At 36.9% G+C, this 22,390-nt stretch overlaps 1 protein-coding gene across 1 annotated transcript in view; it reads left to right on the forward strand.

Annotated features, from left to right (window-relative positions):
* The window catches only part of LOC111142185 (glutamate receptor interacting protein 1), a 231,027-nt gene that overhangs the window by 89,988 nt on the left and 118,649 nt on the right, over nucleotides 1-22,390 (forward strand). Inside the window, exons 5-7 of the mRNA XM_022495196.1 lie at nucleotides 3,136-3,219; nucleotides 7,837-7,912; nucleotides 10,403-10,548. Of these exons, the coding sequence (XP_022350904.1) occupies nucleotides 3,136-3,219; nucleotides 7,837-7,912; nucleotides 10,403-10,548 (306 nt within the window). The remainder of the gene's footprint in view (nucleotides 1-3,135; nucleotides 3,220-7,836; nucleotides 7,913-10,402; nucleotides 10,549-22,390) is intronic.

Below are 22,390 nucleotides of genomic sequence, written 5' to 3' on the forward strand. Positions count from 1 at the left end.
AGACTAGCTTTCTCTCAGAAAAGGGACTTCTTTAATTCAAATAAATGTGTTCAAACATGTCCCTGAGGGGCGTCTGGGTGGCTCACTCGTTAAGTGTCTGTCTTCAGCTCAGGTCATGATCCCAGGGTCCTGGGATCGAGCCCTGCATCCGGCTTCCTGCTCAGCGGGGAGCCTAGTTCTCCCTCTCCCACTCCCCCTGCTTGTGTTCCCTCTTTCACTGTGTCTCTCTGTGTCAAAAAAACTAAAAAAAGTCTTTAAAACAAACAAACAAAAAAACATGTCCCTGAGATAGCCTCCTTACTTCTCAATTCCAGTTCTAAGAGAGACAGGTAATTGATGATAACAATGATGAAGATGATAATGGGGAGCTGGGGAAGCCGTCTCAGGTACCCTCCATGTAGTTCATCCTGAAATTCAGTGTGAGGAAGCAGAAGCTACCCAGGGAAAGCTCTTCCTCCACCTATGACAATGGTGAAGGAAAAACAGGACAAGCCCAGCTACCTGAGCACCTTCTCAACCTTTTTTTACATCTCTTAACATCCTATTGCCCAAAGCAAGTCGCATAGAAGGCCAGCACAGTGAGATAAGGAGGAGGGAAAGTATCCAACTTCTATTCTGCTGTTGAGGTAGAGGTTGAGGAGGCGGGGAGTAGTATATAATTTAGAAAAATCTTATCTGCCATAGTGAAATAATACAATTTCACAGATGGAAACAAGAGACAACAATACAACAATTTTTGCATGGCAAAATTCATTTCAATCTAACCTTTTTGTGTACTGGATTTCATTCTTTGGGGAAGCCCCTTACCTAGATCATATCGATATGTCCATATGTCCACATATGCAAATGTGAAGTAATGAATACAATTCACGGGGCAATATAGGGTGTCCAGCTACTGAATATGTAAACCCGGTCACCAGGATCAAGTCATGCAAACAAAAATTATGAAAACCAAATCTATTTCATTAAGTATATCAAAATATAATCAACATTCACATTTAGTTTTGTAAATGATGAACAGCAAGAGTGTGGATAATCTAAAGCTGTAGGTAATCCTAAAAGTCTTTCTATTGACTCTAGATTTGATTGTAAGATTTTGTGATCAGCAAGACTTAGCTCAAGCAAAATTAAAATTATGGTGTCTTTCATTCCCAGAACAGACACCCAGCCAACAAGGACAGGTGGTCCAGAATTAAAATTTGGTGGTATATAATTGAAAGTTGATTTAATGATTAAATGAAATAATATTTGTAAACCATTCTGCAGATTCTCTGGCACACAGTAGATGCTCATTAATTATTTCTCCCCATATCTTTTCCTTTCCTTTCTATTTGTTCCAGTAGAACAAAAAGATCATGTTTTTAACCAATTACTTCAAGTGGCTTATTGGGTCATGGAAATAAGAAAACATTTGGTTTGAACTCATTTTTTTTTTCATTTAATTAAAACTGTACCTCACAGTTTCAGCTATTTGAGTGTACTGTTCCTAGCTGATTAAAATGAACTAAAATTCCCCTGATAGCAAGAATATGACATTTAATTAAATCAGCAGTTATACCAAAACATTTGTTCAGCTGTAGGTTTATGTTGTTTTTCAGCAGATCCAGATTCATGTTGTACTTATATCCCAGCCCGTTGTATGCAGTTTTGTGAATTTAATTGTGTACTTTTCATAATCATGTTTATTCCTTTGAGGATTCAGAATTTCTGATAATTAAAAATAGTTGTAATTAATGCTAAATTAAAATCTGTAAATGGTAAGAAATGTTCTTTTAAAAGATGCAATTAAATTCTATGTATAGACTCTATACCTATATCTAGTCTATCCATATATTTCTAGTGGATAGTTTTATTTTTTAAAGGTTTATTTATTTGAGAGAGAGAGAGAGAGCACACACATGGTGGTGGGGGGAGGCAGAGGGAGAGACCCTCAAGGAGGTTCCAGGCTGAGTGCCCAACCCAGCATGGGGCTCACTCCCACGACCCATGAGATCATGATCTGAGCTGAAACCAAGAGTTGGAGACCTAACTGACTAAGCCACCCAGGCTCCCCTTTTGTTGGTAGTTTCATGTAATAAACTTCTCAAGATCTAACAACAATGTAAAAAGTGTGCCATTGATAATAAACACAGCAGCAGATAATTAGTTATCATTATACAAATTCAAGATTAGGATCCAAGACCATCAAATTCTACTATTTGCAGATTCTTTTGTCTTTCTGAATAAAAACATCCCTATATCCATAATGATGAAATATTCATTTGTAGAAATTTGTTTTTTATTAATTCAGCAGTGGTGTACTATATAACCAGAAATACTCACCACTTTCCTGAAAATAATCTCACAGAAGAAAACAATCTCACAGTTACTATACCTTCCTGCAACTTATACCCTGTGTTACACATGTATACTGTATAAATTATTAATTAGATATATCAACTTGATCATGCAATTTTATTTTGTGAAATAGAAGCAATAAGCAGACAAACACAACATATGCCTGATGGTATTAAATAAAATTAAGTTAATCTTTATTTTATTAGACAGCAGTAATATTCTGAATATACTAAAGAATTTTCTTTTTGCCCTCCAAGTTTGATTTGGGTTACCCTTGTTAATTGCTATGCATCCACATGTCAGGAAATCTACCTGCATCAGCATCATCTATTAATGATAATTTGAGAGTAGCACTTTTTCTTCCTGTATTAGCTGCAAAAATAAATATAAATACATTATTTCAAGTTTTACAAAAATCAAAATTGGTTTTAAATTTTACGAAGGGGAAATAATTCTACTGAGTATATGAAGATCGTCTCTCTTGTTATATGAGCTTTAACAATGTGATTATTATATGTTCTACCTACAAGCTGGCTACATAAGACGGAAATAAGTACCCATGAATTTGACTCCACTTGGGCCTAAGCCTAAATCACTTGTGCAGACTATTTTATGGTATTTGTGTGACATTCCAAGTATTTTTTCTAACAATGTCTTTGAAAAGAAATTGTTGCCCCTTGATTACTCATAATAAAAATAATTTGCAACGGGATCTGTAGTGTCTTATGCCACATCAAAAAAATGGGTGTGTTCTTATGACTTAAGACTTACATTTCTCTCTCTCTTCCTGGCATTCAGCTGTTCAAGGATCAAGTGTTATTTTCCGAACGGTGGAGGTCACATTACATAAAGAAGGCAATACCTTTGGTTTTGTAATACGAGGTAGGTGGTGGCTGGAAAATATGAATCATCTGATATTCTTGGAGGATTTGTCAATGAAATATTAGCAGTGAACTAGAAAGTCATCCAAACAACAACAACACATGTTTCTAATGCATAAAGTCACCTTATAATATTGGCACCATTATTTTAAAAAATAAAACAATAAGTGGGAATCAAAAAATCCAAATGACCTAAATTTGTTTTCAGCCCATTAATACAGAGCAAGAAGTCACCGTTTGTAAATCTTGTCAATTCATTCATCCTACTGATTTAACCACTTTTCAACATGTGTTTTGCTTTCCCTTTATACTTTTTTTACCTTTGAGTCAAAAATGTTGATGAATATGGCTTGATTTGATTTAATACACTAGGATTAAGCAACTTTATTTTCTCCTGAAATACATTTTGTTATTGTAGCTTTCTAAAAATGGATTGAAGATAATCTAATCCCTGAGAACCTATGTGCATCAGCTTACCTTACTTTATTATGGAATGACATTAATAATAAAGATTTCAAGTGACTCCAACTTGTCTATAAAATCATCAATTCTGAGCTGTAATTCTGGCTTTCAATATTTTATTTTTCTTATTAGCAGTTTCATACCTTAAAAACTGCAGATAAACATCTTGTAATTGCTAGTGTGACAATAAATTTCAATAGGGAACTATGTAGGCATCAAAGAATTTTTTTAACATTTCACATTTCTTGATTTTTTTTGTCTTTACCTATTGTATTTTATATTTCACCAGGTCAAATTTTTATCCAAATTATTAAAACATTAGTTAAAATTAACTAAGCATCTTAATAAACATACATGCATCAAGGAATAAAAGAAATGTGTTCACTTATATACACTTGTCTTAAATAACTAAGCTTTAAACATTAGATTCCATTCCATGCCAGTTATCTAGCAAATCAATCATATATTTATTAAGGACTTGTCAGCATGTCAGCATGTCAGCAGAGGGCCGAGTACTAGGGAGTCATAAGACAGCTCCCTATCTGCAGGGAATTATAATCCAGTGAATTTAAGACATAAGTTGATAAAGTACCCAAGTGAATGATAGAGAAAATGGAAAATGTGGAACTCACTGAGTGATTTAGACCAGCAATTATTACCTGTTTCTGACCAGCTCCTATTTTTAGATGGAGCGTTGTACCTTCATCATTTACCTTTAACCATTCCCACATTGCCGTGCAAAGGAACTAGAAGAATATAATAAAAAGTCAGTATATAAGTAATTTTGGCTCAGAGGGTGGTAGATACAAATCCGTTTTTGCAATATAGGTATGATAGAATGACACACTTGAACTACATGCCTACAACCCTAATTATTGAAAAGCTGCAGTAAAAAATACTGCTGGTGCAAATATTCATTACTAGTTGCTATATGGTTAATCAATAACAAATCAAACTGCTAATGAAAGAGCTAAAGCAACAGTAATTTATCATTAGGAACAAAAAAAGAATGGAAGCATTTGAAATCTATAACCACCTCAAGACAACCGACAATATAATGTCAACAAAACGCCCATCCCACCATTTGCAAGAATTTCAAGTATCTGTACATGCATGAAGAATAAGCATTTTCTAGGATGAGCCTAGAATACTATCTGGTACACCATAGGTGCTTAATAAATAAGAGAATAAATACTTGAATGTGACCTAGATTTGTGTGGACATAGACTTCTTAGTGTTACACTGATTTTAAAACCTTTGTAACAATGAATCAGTATTAGTTTATGAAAACCACGTTTTTGTAGGCTTTAAACACTCCCTTAGTACATCAGTTGAATGTAAAAGTTTGTGGAATTTTGTACAATTTTTCAGGAGAATCAAAGGAAGCATTTATATTTTTAGAGTAGTTTGAGGCCCACCTGAAGGGTTGTCTGTGCTCAAAAGGTGGCCCCCACCCCTCCCTTCAGAATCCTGATTCATCCCAAAAAGAGGTGCAGAATGAGAAAGTACTGTGGGTTGATGTTATCAAGGCAGAGAAGACATCATGGCATCGATGGATTTTGAGCTAAACTTATTTCAGTGAGAACACCAGGACTTTCAGGAAGGAAGAGGACAGTATCAGGAGGACAGTATCACAGATGCAGGACCTTCATTCTGTATTGGTGAATTTCTTCTTCACCAGTTAGAATGGGTGTTGGAACAATAAAGCGGGCTTTTATCTGATGAATGGAATTGCATTTCTAATGCTATTTGTGAGAGGTTCTAAAACCTTGACTCCCCAAACAATAGAACCTTTCACCTATAGAATGAAAAATGATGTCTGGTCTGAAATTTGCAGAGTTAAATTTGAGTTAATGCCCTTGCCACCAAGCTAAGGAAGATGGCTTGGAATAATAGGGAAAGTACTCTGCCACTAAGTTCCTTTTCACTTTGGGCAAAGAAACTTTATCAGTCATTCTCAGCTAGAAAATTGTAGATAGGGTCTACTCACCTAATACATGGAGCCCAATATTCAGATTTGGTCTGCATTGTGGGCCCAGCATGGACATTTTTTTTATTTTTAATTTTTTATAAACATATAATGTATTATTAGCCCCAGGGGTACAGGTCTGTGAATCGCCAGGTTTACACACTTCACAGCACTCACCATAGCACATACCCTCCCCAATGTCCATAACCCCACACCCCTCTCCCTACCCCCCTCCCCCTGGCCAACCTCAGTTTGTTTTGTGACATTAAGAGTCTCTTATTGTTTGTCTCCCTCCCAATCCCATCTTGTTTCATTTATTCTTTTCCTACCCCCCAAACCCCCCACGTTGCGTCTCTGCTTCCTCATATCAGGGAGATCATACAGCATGGTTATTTTTAAAAAGCATTCCAGACGAGTGATACTAACATGCAGCTAGAATTGAGAATACTACTGGTCTCTGAGTGGTCTCTGGTTTGCTTTGCAGCTCCAAATGTCTAGAACTAGGAGAATCATAAGCTAAATTTGGTTGTTATTTCAAATACTGATAAAATACCACATATCACGAAATTTAGAGCTATCTCACCCTTTGCCATGCATTCACTCTTAGGGATTTAAAGGTAGACCAGATCAAAATTATGGGAAGTCTTGTTCTATCTTGGGCCCCCCATCCTTTTCTAAATCAGCATCCCTTCAGGAGAAAACAGATCTATCTTTTTATGATCACCTTGCCAAAGAGAAATTACATAATAGTATTTATATAAATGTGGGTAAGCATATGCTGTAATTTATTGTCATGATTTGCATTTTAAAAATGCTTTTCTGAGGAAGTTGTGAATTTCCTATTGTAAGTAAAGAGGAACTTTGAAAGAAGCCATCAAACTGAGGGAAAGAATGAGATACTGAAATGGAGTTCGTATCATTCAGCCAGACGGAATAAATCATTTGTAGTAGAAGTGAGCAGAAAGGAAGCATTTGCGTTCATCAGGAGCAGTGAATGCCTTTTGATTTTTCGTTGAGGCTAGATTCTTTAAGTTGACCTCTCTGCCTGTTCCCAAGTTTGGGAAATGCCAGTCTGTTCTACCAGGCAGACATTAGGGATGGAATATTCGATGGTTAATATTCATACTTTTCAGATACTGGCAAACTAGGGACCCGCAGGTGGGCAGCCAGGATGGTAATGTATAAAGAAACCAGGTCAGATGCAGAATAGTTAAGAAAATGGAGATGTCCAACCTAAAGAAGATGAGACTTTACAGGTGTATGATCACTGTTTTCTACTTTCAGAAAATGTTTCTTAGAGTAGAGAACATCCATTTTTGTGTCACTGCTCTAAATAATAGAACAAGGACCAGGAGATGAAAGCTGAAGGAAGAAGGTATCAGATGAATAATTAGAAAGAAGCTTCCAACACCACAATGTGTCCAAATGTAAAATGGGCTCCTCAAATCTAATAAGTAGCAATCTGGGGGGGGCTCAAGGAAAGGCTGGGGGAGCCCAGAGTATGGAAGTTTTACAAAGGTGTCCTGGATGTAGAAGAGAATTTATAATAAATTACCTTCCATCTTGAAGTTTCTCTGTTTCCAAGAATTCTTGAGCAGAAATTGTCCTTATCCAGAGCTAAAATCTCCATATAAGCATTGTAGTTGTTTTGAAATAGTCTGTCAAATTTGCCCCCAATTTTTTGAACAGCCCAACTTTAATGGAACAGACTTCAGCCTCTTGAATTTTTTTTCTTTCTTGCTTTAGGTACTTATATACTTTTTCCCTCTTCAGTTTTTGCTTCCTTTGTGTCAGGTTGTAGACCTACTCACCTGTGTCATAGCTCAGGTTCATTGGCCCCAGGGATAGCCACCTGCACTTTGCTCATAACTGGTTGTTCTTGTTAGACTAGTACTCGCCAGTAGTTCGTGCTTTTGTGACCCTAGTTGTTAAATATTTTCTGTATCACCCCTGAATCCAGCCATATATTTATTGAGAGGCGGAGACATTGTGACTTCAAAAGCACATTCTATATAAAATGAAGAAGATTTTTGGAAAAAATTTCCATGTTTCACTCTGCACAGGAACAAAAATGTACGTTAGTTCCATGCTGGCATTTCGTAAGTGATTCTTTTTAATAAAAACATTGTTAAGCTGTATTTCTTTCTTTCTTTCTTTTTCTTTTCTTTTTTTTTTTTTTTTTGCTAGGAGGAGCACATGACGATAGAAATAAATCTCGTCCAGTTGTAATAACATGCGTTCGTCCTGGAGGACCTGCTGACAGGTAAACTTTGTGTCTCTGTGTCACTGTCCAGATAGATTACACAAAGCTGGGGCAAGCACATATGTTGGAATGTGAAAGCTGAAATTGTTCGGGCTGTGGAATCAGAAGAAAGAAGGTTCGACCCTTAATTACCTATGTGTCTGGCAAGTGACTTAATGGTTCTGAGCTCAGTTTCCTCCACTGTAAAATGTAGACACCAATACCTATCTTTTAAGGTCTTCAGGTTGTTTTTTTTTTTTTTTTTCAAGATTTTATTTATTTATTTGATAGAGACACAGCGAGAGAGGGAACACAAGCAGTGGGAGTGGGAGAGAGAGAAGCAGGCTTCCTGCTGAGCAGGGAGCCTGACGCTGGGCTCAATCCCAGGACCCTGGGATCATGACCTGAGCCAAAGGCAGACTCTTAACGATTGAGCCACCCAGGCGCCCCATAAGGTCTTCAAAGTTTTATCAAAGACTGCTTAGTGCCTTGCAGGGGACCTATCATGCAGTAGATACTTAATAAAAGGTGGCTGGTTTTTTCGACAAGCACTTTACATGCATCATCCCCAATTGCTAATCTCCTAACCCGAAAAGATGGGTGGTGGCATTTTGGTTGTTACTATTACCCACATTCTTATGACTATTATTACCTTTTGATGATGATTATGTATGTCAGAATGGAAAGGACTTTTTTTTAAAGATTTTACTTATTTATTTGAGAGAGAGAGTACTAGCTGGGGAGAGCGGTGGAGGGAAAAGCAGACTCCCCACTGAGCAGGGAGCCCAATGTAGGTCTCTATCCCAGGACCCTGAGATCATGACCTGAGCAGAAGGCAGCCGCTTAACCGACTGAGCCATCCAGGCGCCTCTGAAAGTGACTTTTAGTAAGAGGGAAGGAGGGTTGTCAGTGTCTAGAGCTATCTCTTTCTTACTGATTAGAATATTTGAAAGGCTCTTTCCTTTCACGTCATAAACGTGGGGGAGGGGTCCTAAGTAAACTCACAACTTAGCTGTCTCAGGAGATACTTGTCTTTGTATTAATTTCCCACAGCAAAAGTCAGTTCCATAAAGGCAGGAGACCACAACTCCTACCATTCGATATTATTGGAGGTTGGGAAAAAAATCCCCTGGTTACCCCAGACTTTGCATTATGTTTCAAACGAGGATACAGTTTTTAAACCTTCTCTTATGCAATAGAAACAGTAATGATATGTACTATTTTTTGAGCACTTAACCATGTGCCAGGAAGTGTACTAAGTGCTTGACAGACATTATTTTATTTCATCCTCGCAGCTGCCTACGAAATGAAGTATTTTTTATCCACACTTACAGGTGACAAAATTGAGGTATGGTATGCTTCAGTGACTTGGCAGCTAGCTTATCCACGGAAGAGCCAGGATAGGAATTCAGGTTTCTTTTCCTTCAAAACTCATGCTGTTAGCTTACTTTTCTAAAAAGTTTGTGTTTAATATAAAATAAGAGACTACAGAGATATTGTTTTCTCTTGTCAATGATTTTTCTGGAAGTAAATAACATTTCCGTTCCTTATTAACATTTAGGTTGGGGTTGACCAAAACGTCAGAGCAGGCCACTAGTTTGTGAGCAACGTATAACCAATTTAATTTGGGATGAAATGGAATCTAAAAATTTAAGATAAAAATTTAGAGTCAAAATTCTTACGAGAGTTATCTAGGTGAAAGGTATTTAAGAGATTTTTATCCTTTCAAATCCTAAACTTGCAATTCCCCCTTTGGTTTTCTCATCTCCATGACCCTCCCTGAGACAGGGAGGTTATGATCTGGGAGGCTCCTGGGCTGTATTTTAGTGGTGTACCCTAATATCTGAGGAATCTTTTTCCAGTACCTGAGTGTCTGTGGTCACAGCAGAAAGAATAGTATTTCCCTCTCTCATAGGGAATATGAGATTGAGTCAATTTAATGATTGCCAAAATGTCCTGATAAATCAATAGAGAAATTTATAGACTAGGGAAATTTTTCACCAGTGCTCCCTGTCCCACTTGGGTTCACCGGTAATAAACTGAATGGAATCAGCAGTCTTTTCTGCTCACCTGGCTTTGGAAAACTACTTTTTAGTAGCATTTACCTAGTTTTCCAAAGCCAGTCTTTTCTGGTCACCTGGCTTTGGAAAACTACTTTTTAGTAGCATTTACCTAGTTTTCCAAAGCCAAATCAATTTTGGATATTTTGGCAAAAACCTAGAAAAGGAAAGAAAACTGTGCATTTTGTACTTTTGTGCCCCAAGAGTTAAGTGTGGGTGACTTGGTGGTTGACTGATGTGCAGTCATTTCCTTATTACTGACACTCATATTGCAGCAATTTTCTGCTCAGGGTTACAGCTTTCCTCTCTTACTGTCACAAGGATGCTTAAAAGGAAATGCAAATGGGATGGATGGCCAAACACGTGAAAGAACCGCTTTAGCTAAGCAACTGTGAATGCTAAACCACATTATGTTCTGCTAATGAAGACTGTTTCTCTGTTCTCCCTGCAGAGAGGGCACGATCAAACCTGGTGACAGGTTGCTCAGTGTGGATGGAATTCGGCTTCTCGGAACCACACATGCTGAAGCCATGAGTATTCTTAAACAGTGCGGACAAGAAGCAACACTGCTGATAGAATATGATGTCTCAGTGATGGGTATGTCTGAGTCCTGACGTGGGGCTCACTAAGCTCTAGGTCATGTCATTGTCCATCCCTGATAAACCACTCTAGATTAAGAACGGACTGTTCTGTCCTCCTGCAGCAGACAGAATTTCATCAGTACTGTGTCATTACTCTGTTGGGTTCAGGAAGAGGTGAGTGGTACTTTTCAGCGAGTTAGAGTTCTTGTGTCAATAGCTTCTGTAATAAGGTCCCATTCCGTCAGAGTGTTTCACTTAGCTATCAGTTCTGCTGTGTGGATTACCCTTTGGCAGCAAAGTATTTTCCCTGCCAAATCACAAAATTAGTATTATTAACATAAGGGCCGGTACTTTGTCTTTTACTATCCAGAGACTGGGAAAAATGGGAGATTTCTTTCCTTCTTGGAACTTCACAGTGTGAAGCTCGCTAATCAGAATCAGTGGAAATTACCAAGCACCTTATCATTAGATTTAGGAACAGAGAAAGAATAGGGGACATACGGAATCATTGATTAAAATCAATGAGAGTCATCGATTAAAGTACAAATACTGTTGAGTGTAGTATTTTTTTTAAATAGAGCTGACACAATGTAGCATTCATTTCAGGTGTACACGTAGTGATTTGACAAGCTTGTATGTAACGCTATGCTCACCACAACTGTAGCTACCATCCGTCCCCATGCAGCACTATTACAGTACCTTTGATTATATCCCGTCTGTTGCGCCTTTCAATCCCATGACGTGTTCATTCCATAACTGGAAACCTCCAACTCCCACTCCCCTTCACCCGTTTTGCCATCCCCCCACCCTTTTCCCTTCTGGTAACCATCAGTTTGTTCTCTGTATTTATAGGTCTGATTCTGCCTTTTGTTTGTTTATTCATTTGTTTGATTTTTTTAAGATTCCACATATGAATGAAATCATACAGTATTTGCCTTGTCTGACTCACTTCACGTAGCAGAATGCCCACTAGGTCCATCCATGTTGTCTCAACTGGCACTGTCTCATCCTTTTTTGGCTGCATCAGATAACACACCTTCCTAATCTGTTCATCTATCTGTGGACACTTAGGTTGATTCTGTATCTTAGCTATTGAAAATAATGCAATAAACATAAAGGTTCATGTATCTTATCAAGTTAGTGTTTTTGTCTTCTTTAGGTAAAAACCCAGTAGTGGAATTATTGGAACATAGGGTATTGCAATTTTTAATTGTTTGAAGAACCCCCCCCCCCAATATGGAAGCACCATTTTACATTCCCACCCACAGTGCATGAGGGTTCCTTCTCTTCCACATCCTCACCAACTGGTGATTAGTGATGTCGAGCATCTTCTCATGTGTCTCATGTGTCTGTTTGTATCTGAATGTCTTCTGTGGAAAAATGTCTATTCAGTTCTTCTGCCCATTTTTAGTGGGATTATTTGTTTTTTCAGTGTTGAGTTATAGAAGTTCTTTATACATTTTGGATATTAACCTTTATCAGATGTACCATTTGCAGATCTTCTCCCATTTACTAGGTAGCCTTTTTGTTTTGTTGATAGTTTCCTTCGCTGTGTAAAACCTTTTTATTTTGATGTAGTCCCAATAGTTTATTTTTGCTTTTCTTTCCCTCACCTTAGGAGACATATCTAGCAAAATGTAGTGTACTATTCTTTCTTTCAATAATGCTTCCAATGGAAATGAATTCTATTTCTACCCTCACAACTATGGTAAAACTTGGAAGATACTCTCATCTGGCTTTTAAATGTTACGAGAGAGCCAAAGTTTTGTGTAATTTTAACTAAGGCAGGGAAAGTTATAAAATAATGAATTGGAACTTGAAATTGAAACTAAATCATGTTCTAAGTACTTCTTGCAATTATCAGACATAATTATCTGACTGGATTTTACCAGGAAGTTTTATACTGGTGAAGTGTATTGGAGGAAAAGAGACTTATTCTATAACTGCAAACTCCTTTCTTTCCCACTCTGTATGATTCATGGAGAACAGTGTTGCTTGGAAGTCTTAATATATCTACTGTCCTGAAATGTTATAATGAGGTATGAAGCTTCCAAAAAGATTTAAAGTATGAGATTTAAGGAGTTCTTAGCAGAATAAACTGAATGATGTGCCATTGACATGGAAAATTCAGAAATAAGTGAACTTTCCTTCCTCATCTATCTTCTCTTGTATCCTCTCCCTCCTTCTTCTTTTTTTTTTTTTTTTTTTTTTTTTTTTTTTTAGAGAGAGATCCCAAGTAGGCAGAGAGGCAAGCAGAGAGAGAGAGAGAGGGGGAAGCAGGCTCCCTGCCGAGCAAAGAGCCCGATGCGGGACTCAATCCCAGGACCTTGAGATCATGACCTGAGCCGAAGGCAGAGGCTTAACCCACTGAGCCACCCAGGCGCCCCCTCCCTCCTTCTTTTCTATTTCTTTCTCTTTTGTTATATAGTTTTGAATGGGATTCAGAGTTAGGTGATTTGAGCCCTGTTTTTCACTCCACTGATTTCTAGCTGTTAATTTGGACCGTGTTACTTATTTTCCGGTGCCTTTGTTATCTCATTTGTCAAATGGGGACTAGCGATGCCTATGTTAAAGGTAATGGAGTTAAAATAAAATTATACAGTAAAATATATTTTAAATGATGGTACAATATATTATTAACATTAAAAATTCAAACACATGTTTAATATATCTAATCATTCATTCAGTCCACCAATATTTATTGAGCTAAGTGGCAGGTAACAAAAATATAGGAGTACTGTAAACAGATTTGGTCCCTGCATGTTCTGAAGCCTGCAGTAGATGGGGAGGACAGACAGTAAACAAGAACTTGATCAAACATACACCCATGATATGTGATCATTACCTGCTATAAAGGGTATGAACTGGATTCTGTGATAGGGAATAAAGGAAAGTACAGGGAAGAGTTCAGAAGCCAGTAGGGTGGTCAGTGAAAAGGTGACGTGTGGACTAAAACCTGAAAGCTTAAAAGGAACCAGCTCCCAAACTGAAGGAAACAATAGTTTATAGGGCCTGAGCACTCTACCCGGAAGAGATAAGCACTCTCCCATGGGGATGGACACCACTTCGGAGGAAATTCCTCCATGTTCCATTATTGCAAGAGTCAGGAGGGGAAGGTGTGACCCATCTGTCTGCTTTCACCCCAGTTCACATGTTCTGAATGATGTTTGACAGTTTCCACACCTCAGAGTTCTCAAATAGCCCCTAATATAGGGGAAAGTGGGCCATCAGGAAGGAAACACATTAAGAGGTCTCTAAGTTGCTAAATATAAGATCAGTGTACAAAAATCAATTGCATTTCTTTATATCAGCCAAAAACAGAAAGTTAAAATTTTTGGATACCATGTGTAGTAGCAATAAAAAGGAATAAATATAAAAAAGTTGTGTGTGCCTATTACATAAATATATAGATACAGGCATACACATTAAAAAAATACTTCAATGAAGACCTATGTCACATTATTGAATGGGAAGTCTTAATATCTAAGAGATGTCATTTCTCTCAAATGCATCCATGAATTCAATTCTACCCAAAATCTTAAAAGGATCTTTGGGAGGACCTTACTAAGCTATTTCTAAAATGTACTTTGAGTAAGAAAGGGAGGTGGGGGGAGGCCAAAATGTTTTTGAAACAATAGGAAAGCAGAAAAACTTGTTCTACCCAATATCAAGACTCATTCTAAAATGATGCTGTTAAGTCTATGTAATATTAGCTATAGGATAATAAAGAGATCAGTGGAAGAGAATGGAATACCTACAAACAAACCACTGTGGATATGGAAACAGAGGTATAATCTTACATCTGTGGGGAAAGCTTGAACTAGTCAGTGTATGATGCTGGATCAACTAGCCACATGGGGAAAACTCAGTTAAATTCGTACTTCGTAGCCCACTCAAAAATAAATACTGTGTTTGCATAACCATTTCCCAATAAAGTGCTATTACAAATAACTGGAATGAATATCCTTTTACCCAAATCTTTGTCTGTATTTCTGATTTCATTAAAGTATGTAGTTCTTATTTAAATATTTGACACATCATTCTAAACTGTCCTCCAGAAAATTTATACTATTTTATATTACTATCAGCAATGTTTTAAGTGTACCTATCTCACCAGAGCTTGTCAATATTAGATATTATCACTTTTAATCCCTCTGATTTGTTAAGTGAAAATTGCATTTATATTTTAATTTACTCTTAAAAATTTCTAGTACAAGTGAATATTTTTTCATATGAACACTAGCCAATTTCATTTTTTATTGTATGCTTTTGTCTTTATTCACTCCCTATTGGATATGCTCTTAAATTTTTATTGGTTTGTGTAAACTAAATATTTTTTTTTAAGTAATTCTTTTTTTTTTTTTTTTTTTAGATTTTATTTATTCATTTGACAGATAGAGATCACAAGTAGGCAGAGAGGCAGACAGAGAGAGAGGAGGAAGCAGGCTCCCGGCTGAGCAGAGAGCCGGACGTGGGGCTCGATCCCAGGACTCTGGGATCATGACCTGAGCTGAAGGCAGAGGGTTAAAGCCCCCCAGGCGCCCCTGTGTAAACTAAATATTAAGGACATTCATCCTTATCAGTTTTTTTTTAAACTTTGTCAGTAGTTTCCCATTTTTAACATATTGAAGTGTTTTTTTTTTTTACTTAACTTTTTTCTTAGAATTTACATATTATTTTTTTCTAAACAGTTATCTAATATCCCAATTACTTAATGAAAGATCTATCACATATCCTCTATTTTTTTTATTTTTCTAATCATACATTTAATTATTAAATATACTAACCTCTACATCTGGGCTAGTTCTGATCTCTGTATCTAGTTTCACACCAGAATACAGGATCAGACTTTTAAACTGAAGTCTGAGCATATGAGCTCTTGTTACCATATCAAAGGGCACACATTTATATTTGGAAAAAGTATTTATCTATATACTACATCTGTTATATTATTCTAAGTTTTGTTAGCTTTATGTAGTAAAAAAAATTTTTTCTCTCTTTTCTCCTTTTCACCTCTCTTGTACCCACTTGCTTACTGTCTCTCAACTTTTTCTCTCCTCTTTTCTTCCTTTATTTCATCCTCTGTTCTTCCTCCTTTCCTTTCCAGCCACCCAGTTCTTTTTAATATTCTGCTCTTAGTTTCTCTATTCTAATTGTCTTACCTGATGTTTGTCTTTCTTGCTTTTTCCCATTGCTGTTCTCCTAATTGGGTTACGATAGTGTTAAGTATCCACAAGGTCAAATGATTGAGAATGACAGTTTGAGAAAAGAGAAGTAAAAATGGTGCCTTAGAATATGAGATACTTTATAATTGTCCATCAGATATTAATGGAAACTTTCTTTTCTAACAAAAAACACGTTTCCCTTTTTTGGTAATACTTTTTCTTTTATAACTTTTGTAACTTTTCTTCCTCAAAAGGAATGAAATGAGTTCTGATACAACACAGCCTATTTACTCTAAGAGGCCCAATTAGCATTTCAAACTCTTTGTAAGTCAATTGCCATTAAAAAATAGTTTACCCTGTTTTTTGTGAAAAAAATCTAACATTCATAGACTTAATATTTGATAAACCAAAAAAATTAGTTTTATCAAATTTTTAACAGGATATGAGCAGAAAAGGATTTTTCAGGTACTGGCCTAAAGATTATCAATTCTTTTTATATATAATATATTCATCAAATCCTAATGGAAAATGTGTTGAGATAGGCATTAGATTATATCGATTCCTATTTTGTACTTTTGCCAATCTCCCTTGAAGTTAGACTCAATGACTTCATTTCTTTGTATTGTGTTTTCCTTCTATAAAATAAGAATAATGATATTTACCCTATCCAGCTCATTAAGATACTAAAGTCCTCAATAATTAAGCATTTAAAACAAAAAAGACATTCATTTTTTTTTTTTTAAGGATTTTATTTATTTATTTGACAGACAGAGATCACAAGTAGGCAGAGAGAGAGGAGGAAGCAGGCTCCCTGCTGAGCAGAGAGCCCGATGCGGGGCTCAATCCCAGGACCTTGGGATCATGACCTGAGCCGAAGGCAGAGGCTTTAACCCACTGAGCCACCCAGGCGCCCCAAAGACATTCATTTTTAAAGGAAACTAGGAACTAGGAGCTATGTAGAAATACAAAAGAAATAAATTTATGAAAGAATATATAAAACTCAAAGTTCATGGGCCTCCCTTCAGTTACCTCCCTATCACTCTTAGGTAAAGCTAAATAGATGTCAAAAATGCAACAGAAAACTTGAGGGCTTAAATTGGGAAAATGAGGAGCAGTAGTTCAACAGTATACGAGGATACCACCAAGTACAAATAACAGAAACCCAGTATAACCTAGCATCAGGAGGGAATTTATTTGCCTGCAGAAGTCAGAAGTCCGTGATGTATCCTAGCTTCAAATACAAGTTCAGTAATGTCATAGACCTTCTGTCTCTCTAGTCTCCTTGCCTAGAAACGACTCTCCTTATCTTATGATAAGATGGCCCCAGCAGCCACAAGTCTCCATTATCTTGAACGTTGATGAGGCCAGAGAAAGAAATGAGACTGGATCACCCCTAGAGGATTCTTAGTGACTTAGCTTGAAGCAAATGCTGACCATTACACTGATCACTATGTCCAGGGATATAATACACTCTTTGCTCTTTTGGTAAGGGAGGCAGGAATGTATGGTAAACAGCCCCAACAGAATGAGACAGAAAAATGGCACTTCCCCAGAGCAGATGGTGTTGACCTGATGAAAGTAATAGATGTCCTTTTGAGGCCATCTTTTAATGTTAAACATTATAGTCCCACTAACGTGAGTTATATTTTCTCTAACATGAGAGTTTCCTTTCCTTCACAACCTCACCAGCACTTGGTATTCTCAGTCTGATTCATGCTAACTCTTCGGATGGATGTGTAATGGTACCCCACTTTAAGTGTAATGTACATTGCCTCAGTGAATAACCATGTGGAGTGCCTTTTCATTTGCCAGTGGGACATACTTGTTGCATTAGTTTTACTTTTAGTACTTTTATTTATTCATATACTATTAAAAATATGACATAGTGTATCCTAGATGAGTGTATCTATAATCATAGATATAAATATTGATCTTATTTATTTATACATTATTAAATGTACACAAATTATTTCTAAGTGTGTGTGTGTGTGTGTGTGTGTGTGCGTGCGCGCGCGCGCGCGCATGCGCGTGCGCATGTGCAGACAACCATAAATCTCAACCTTGGAATCAGATATCTTTTTCAGCAAATCTCAGAATATAAATGTCAGAGAATTCAGTAACCTATTTAGGAAAACAGTTGCAACTCTAGATTTTATTAATCAAAGTGAAGTTAGTCTGTTAAAATTTTAAGGAAAGTGTATTGAGATAAGGAAGACTGTGAGAAGGAAATTAAGAGTTCAATTTTGGATGTGTTATGTTTCAGATGTCTATCATCTAAGTGATGTGTAGAGTATGCAGTTGGGTATTTAAGCCTGGATTTTACTGCAGAGGTTAGGGTAGGTGATATGAATTTTTTAAAAAGATTTTTTATTTATTTATTTGACAGTGAGAGACAGCGAGAGAGGGAATGTAAGTAGGGGAAGTGGGGGAGGGAGAAACAGGCTTCCCACCAAGCAGAGACCCTGATGCAAGGCTCGATTCCAGGACCCTGGTATCATGACCTGAGCCAAAGGCAGACACTTAATGACTGAGCCACCCAGGTGCCTGGTGATATGAATTATTGAGTCAACAGCACAGAGATGGATCTTAAAACCATGAGGCACCATAAGGAAGTGAGAGAGAGAAGAGAGGACTGAGCTCTGGGGCTCTCCAAAAGTGACAAGTCACAGGTCAGAAGGGTAAAGCGGAACCTATGGAGTAAGTTGAGAAGGAGCATCCAGTGGAAGAGATGGAGAACCAAAGCAAAGTGCTGAGTCACAGAGGACAGATTTTTCCTTTGCAGAATGGTGGTAATTATACTACCAAACTCACGCGTTGCTATGAGAAGCAAAAGAATCAATACATACTCGGCATTTGACACAAAATATGTGCTCAGTAAACATGAACTACTTGTTTAAAATATTTGTAGGGAAAAGCATCCCCCTTTATTATTGTTGAAGTGTATTACCAAACAACTGGGTCTGGGAGTTCTGCTACTAGAAACCGAGTAACATAAAATACTCGGAAAGCAAGAACATCTGAAAACAATGACTTCATTAAGTCAAACAAACTTTTGAAGTCAAACAAACTTGGGTGGGTCTTGGCTCTCTGTTGACCTTGTTACTGAGCCTCTCCAAGCTTCAACCTTCCTATCTCTAAACCAGGGATGATAATAGCACTTCTACAATGGTTTGATGGAAAGATTGAGTGACTGTATATAAAGTGCTTACCATAACTAAACTAAACTGTTACTGAATTCTGGGAAATTAAAGTTGACTATTTCCATGCTCCACTTCCCTAAAATGAACCTCAGGTCTCCCGTTATTACCCTGAATTAAGAAGCAGCTGAAGCTTTATTCTGTGACAATACTGAGTCACTGATAAAAAGAGTATTTGAGACATATGTGTCCTGGGTAATTTTATTTTCTAAAATTCATCAAAACACTTACTTTGCTTAAAACTTTGCTAAAAAAATTTCTAAAATATGTTTCTGATAATGTATTTAATATTAAAGATACTTGAGTCTTTGGGAGAGAGGAGCACACAGTTATCTCAAGGACATTGTTCTGAACATTAATCTTTAGATCAGTTTAGAAGATTATACCAAATCTATACTAAAATAGCTTATTCAGGATTTTTTAAAATTTTAAGATCCTCTAATAATTATTTATTTTATAACTTTCCTCTTTCTTCCATGGGAAGCCCTGTGGAGAGCCATCAGTTAATATGGATTTCCTGTTGGCCGTATTAAACAAGGCTCACTGTAGTATAATTTAAGTAAGATTTTTTTACTAAGAAACAGTAATCAGAATCATTTTAGTAGATGTCAAATGTAACCAACAAGTTATTATCATTGATACTAAGATGGAAAGGTACTAAAATGTTTTCTCAAATACTGTGCATTTTTCTACTGTTGTTGGTTTTTTTTTTTTAAGATTTTATTTATTTATTTGACAGAGATCACAAGTAGGCAGAGCAGCAGGCAGAGAGAGAGACAGGGGGAAGCAGGCTCCCTGCTTCCGAGCAGAGAGCCGGATGTGGGGCTCAATCCCAGGACCCTGAGATCATGACCTGAGCCGAAGGCAGAGGCTTAACCCACTGAGCCACCCAGGCGCCCTCTACTGTTGTTTCTAATATTTACTATTCCCATGCATAGACCTTTCAAAAATATACTCTCTCTATGTAAATATACCTAAGTCAACTCCACCTCTTTCCCTGACCCTACTCTGATTTAGTTCACCCAGTTCCTCTCATTTTCTCTCCCTTTTGAACCCCACTAGTACTTTCTTGGCAACTTGTGAGGGATTTACATTTTGTCTTGCCTTAGTTACCTGAGAGTTTTTCTGTTGTGCCTCTGGGTTCTGTAGACTCCTTGGGAACACTGACTGAATCATCTTCTTTGTGTATTTCTTTATCTCACGTGGAGACTCTAGATATACATAGGAGGCTCTTAATGATAACGGCAGATTGAACAATGCAATCACCTAAAGATTAGCTGTTCTTATGACTAATCACCATTAAGTGGATGTGTATAGAATATAGCGAAATATCAATGCTTATGGGGTAGGTCTAAAATGAAGTTACTTCATGATATCTTCTTACATTGCAGAATGACATTATGAATCTTTAAATCACAAAAACCTCTTAATCTGCCTGTGGGTGTTTTCTTGTGTTCCTGTAAGCCTCTGACTCTCCTCTTAACAATTTCTCTGCTCAGCTTCAAACCTTTCCTTTTATTTACCTGGACTAAGCATGCAAAACCAAGGATGCCGAGAAAAATATTATCCTTTCATTGGAAATGCCCAAATGTATTATATGTTTGCCCAGATGTATGGATAGTCCTTAGTAGTTTTCAAGTAACTATGTTATTAGGGATCGATTTGTACATTACGAGTCTTCAGAAAAGATGACTAACCCTTTTGCAATCAAAAGTGTTGGTTTATTGGTGTTGTCACTACTGGATCTTGGCTATGCTTTGCATTTCATTTTTTCAGAATATCAAGATTTAGATATAACACTTCTACCAGCGACTTCTGAGTCACAGGTACCAAGAGGAAATTGTCTACTATTTGTACATTCTGTCCGTTTCTTCCAGATGATCTTGATGTACTGGAAACTGAGTTTTTCAAGGGCTTCTAGAAGTATTTATAACATACATGCTTTGTGGGAGACCAGCATAACCTCCACTTCATAGACAATTTCAGAAAGAGTTTTCTACACAAAAAAGTCTAATCTTCAAATGGCAACAACCATTTATTTGGAATGTTATTTTTCTAAGATAGAAGGTAGATTTCCTTATAACATTTTTACCTAAAAAATTAATTTTTGCAGAACACTCTTATTCCTCCTCATCTAGTTCTTTTAAGTATTCAAACTCAGAGCCACTTGTCATATGCTTATGGATGCAAAAGGAGTGGATGATGAGAGAGTTACCTTAAATTAGAAAAAGTATGTTTTTATTTTATATTACTAGATTATAATAGATGTGTTTTTAACTTTACTTGTGTATTATAGTACAAGACACAAATAGGAAAGTGCTGAAATCTTATTTTTACACCTCATTGACTTTTCACTCGTATGTTCTCCACTCAGGTCAAGAAATAGAACATAACTATTATTGCCAAAAACCCCACTCTGTCTCCACCCAATCATTACTCCATCTCTTCCCTCAGTGTAACCCCATCTTGACTTCCTAAACCATAAATTTATTATTTTCCTAATTTTTGAACTGTGTATAAATGGAATCAGATAGTGTATTTCTTTGGCCTTGGGTTTCTCTTGTCCAACAGTGTTTTTGTGAGGTGCTCTCCTACTGTTACTTGTAACAGCAATTCATTCTTTTTCATTGTCATCATAGTATTCTCCTGTAGCACTAGATCACAATTTAGCCCTTCCTGTGGATCATTTGGATATTGTCCAGTTTAGACTCATAAGTAATGCTGCTGTGAACATTCTGGCATAAGTCTTTGAGTGAACATGGATATATGTTTCTCTGAGGTTATCCCTAGGAGTGAAAACGCTAGGCCATAAGTTACATTTATGCTCAACTTTAGTATATGGTCTTAAACAATTCTTCAGAGTGGATGTACCCATTTTCCATTTGCACCAACTGTTTTGCTTCCTTCACATCTTCCGCAGCACTTGGCATTGTTAATCCTTTTCATTCTAACCATTCTGAGAGTGTGTGATGGTATGTCTTCGTGACTTTAATGTCTATTTCCAGATGAATAAGGATGTTGGGAACCTTTACATTATTGGCCATCTGGATATTCTCCTTCGTGGTGTGTTTGTTCAAGTCTTTTGATCCATTTTTTTTCCTTCTGTTAGGCCACTGTATCATTATAAATTTATGTGAGTTCTTTGTACGTTATGTATATAAACCCTATTGTAGTTACATATATTACCAATTGACCCTAACTACGACATGGAGAAGAAATGCAGAATTGGTAGATTTAAGCTGTAACATTCCATGAAACTGCTTGGATGCTTTTTTGGAAATGTCCTAAGATTTAGACATACAGATGCCTAGAGGAGGATGTAAAATTCCATCTAGTTTGTTCTACCGTCTTCATCTACCAAATCCAGTGTTGTCATTGAATTTTAGTCCTCGATAACTATTAGCTAGTGCTATGAGCAAAGTGTTAGTATTACCTAGTGCTAGGGAGCAAAATATCACAAACTAAGGCTTAAAACTACAACTATTCATCATCTCAC

This window comes from Enhydra lutris, unplaced genomic scaffold (genome assembly GCF_002288905.1).
Source record: "Enhydra lutris kenyoni isolate GAN:26980312 unplaced genomic scaffold, ASM228890v2 scaffoldscaffold7, whole genome shotgun sequence".
Taxonomy (NCBI): Eukaryota; Metazoa; Chordata; class Mammalia; order Carnivora; family Mustelidae; genus Enhydra; species Enhydra lutris.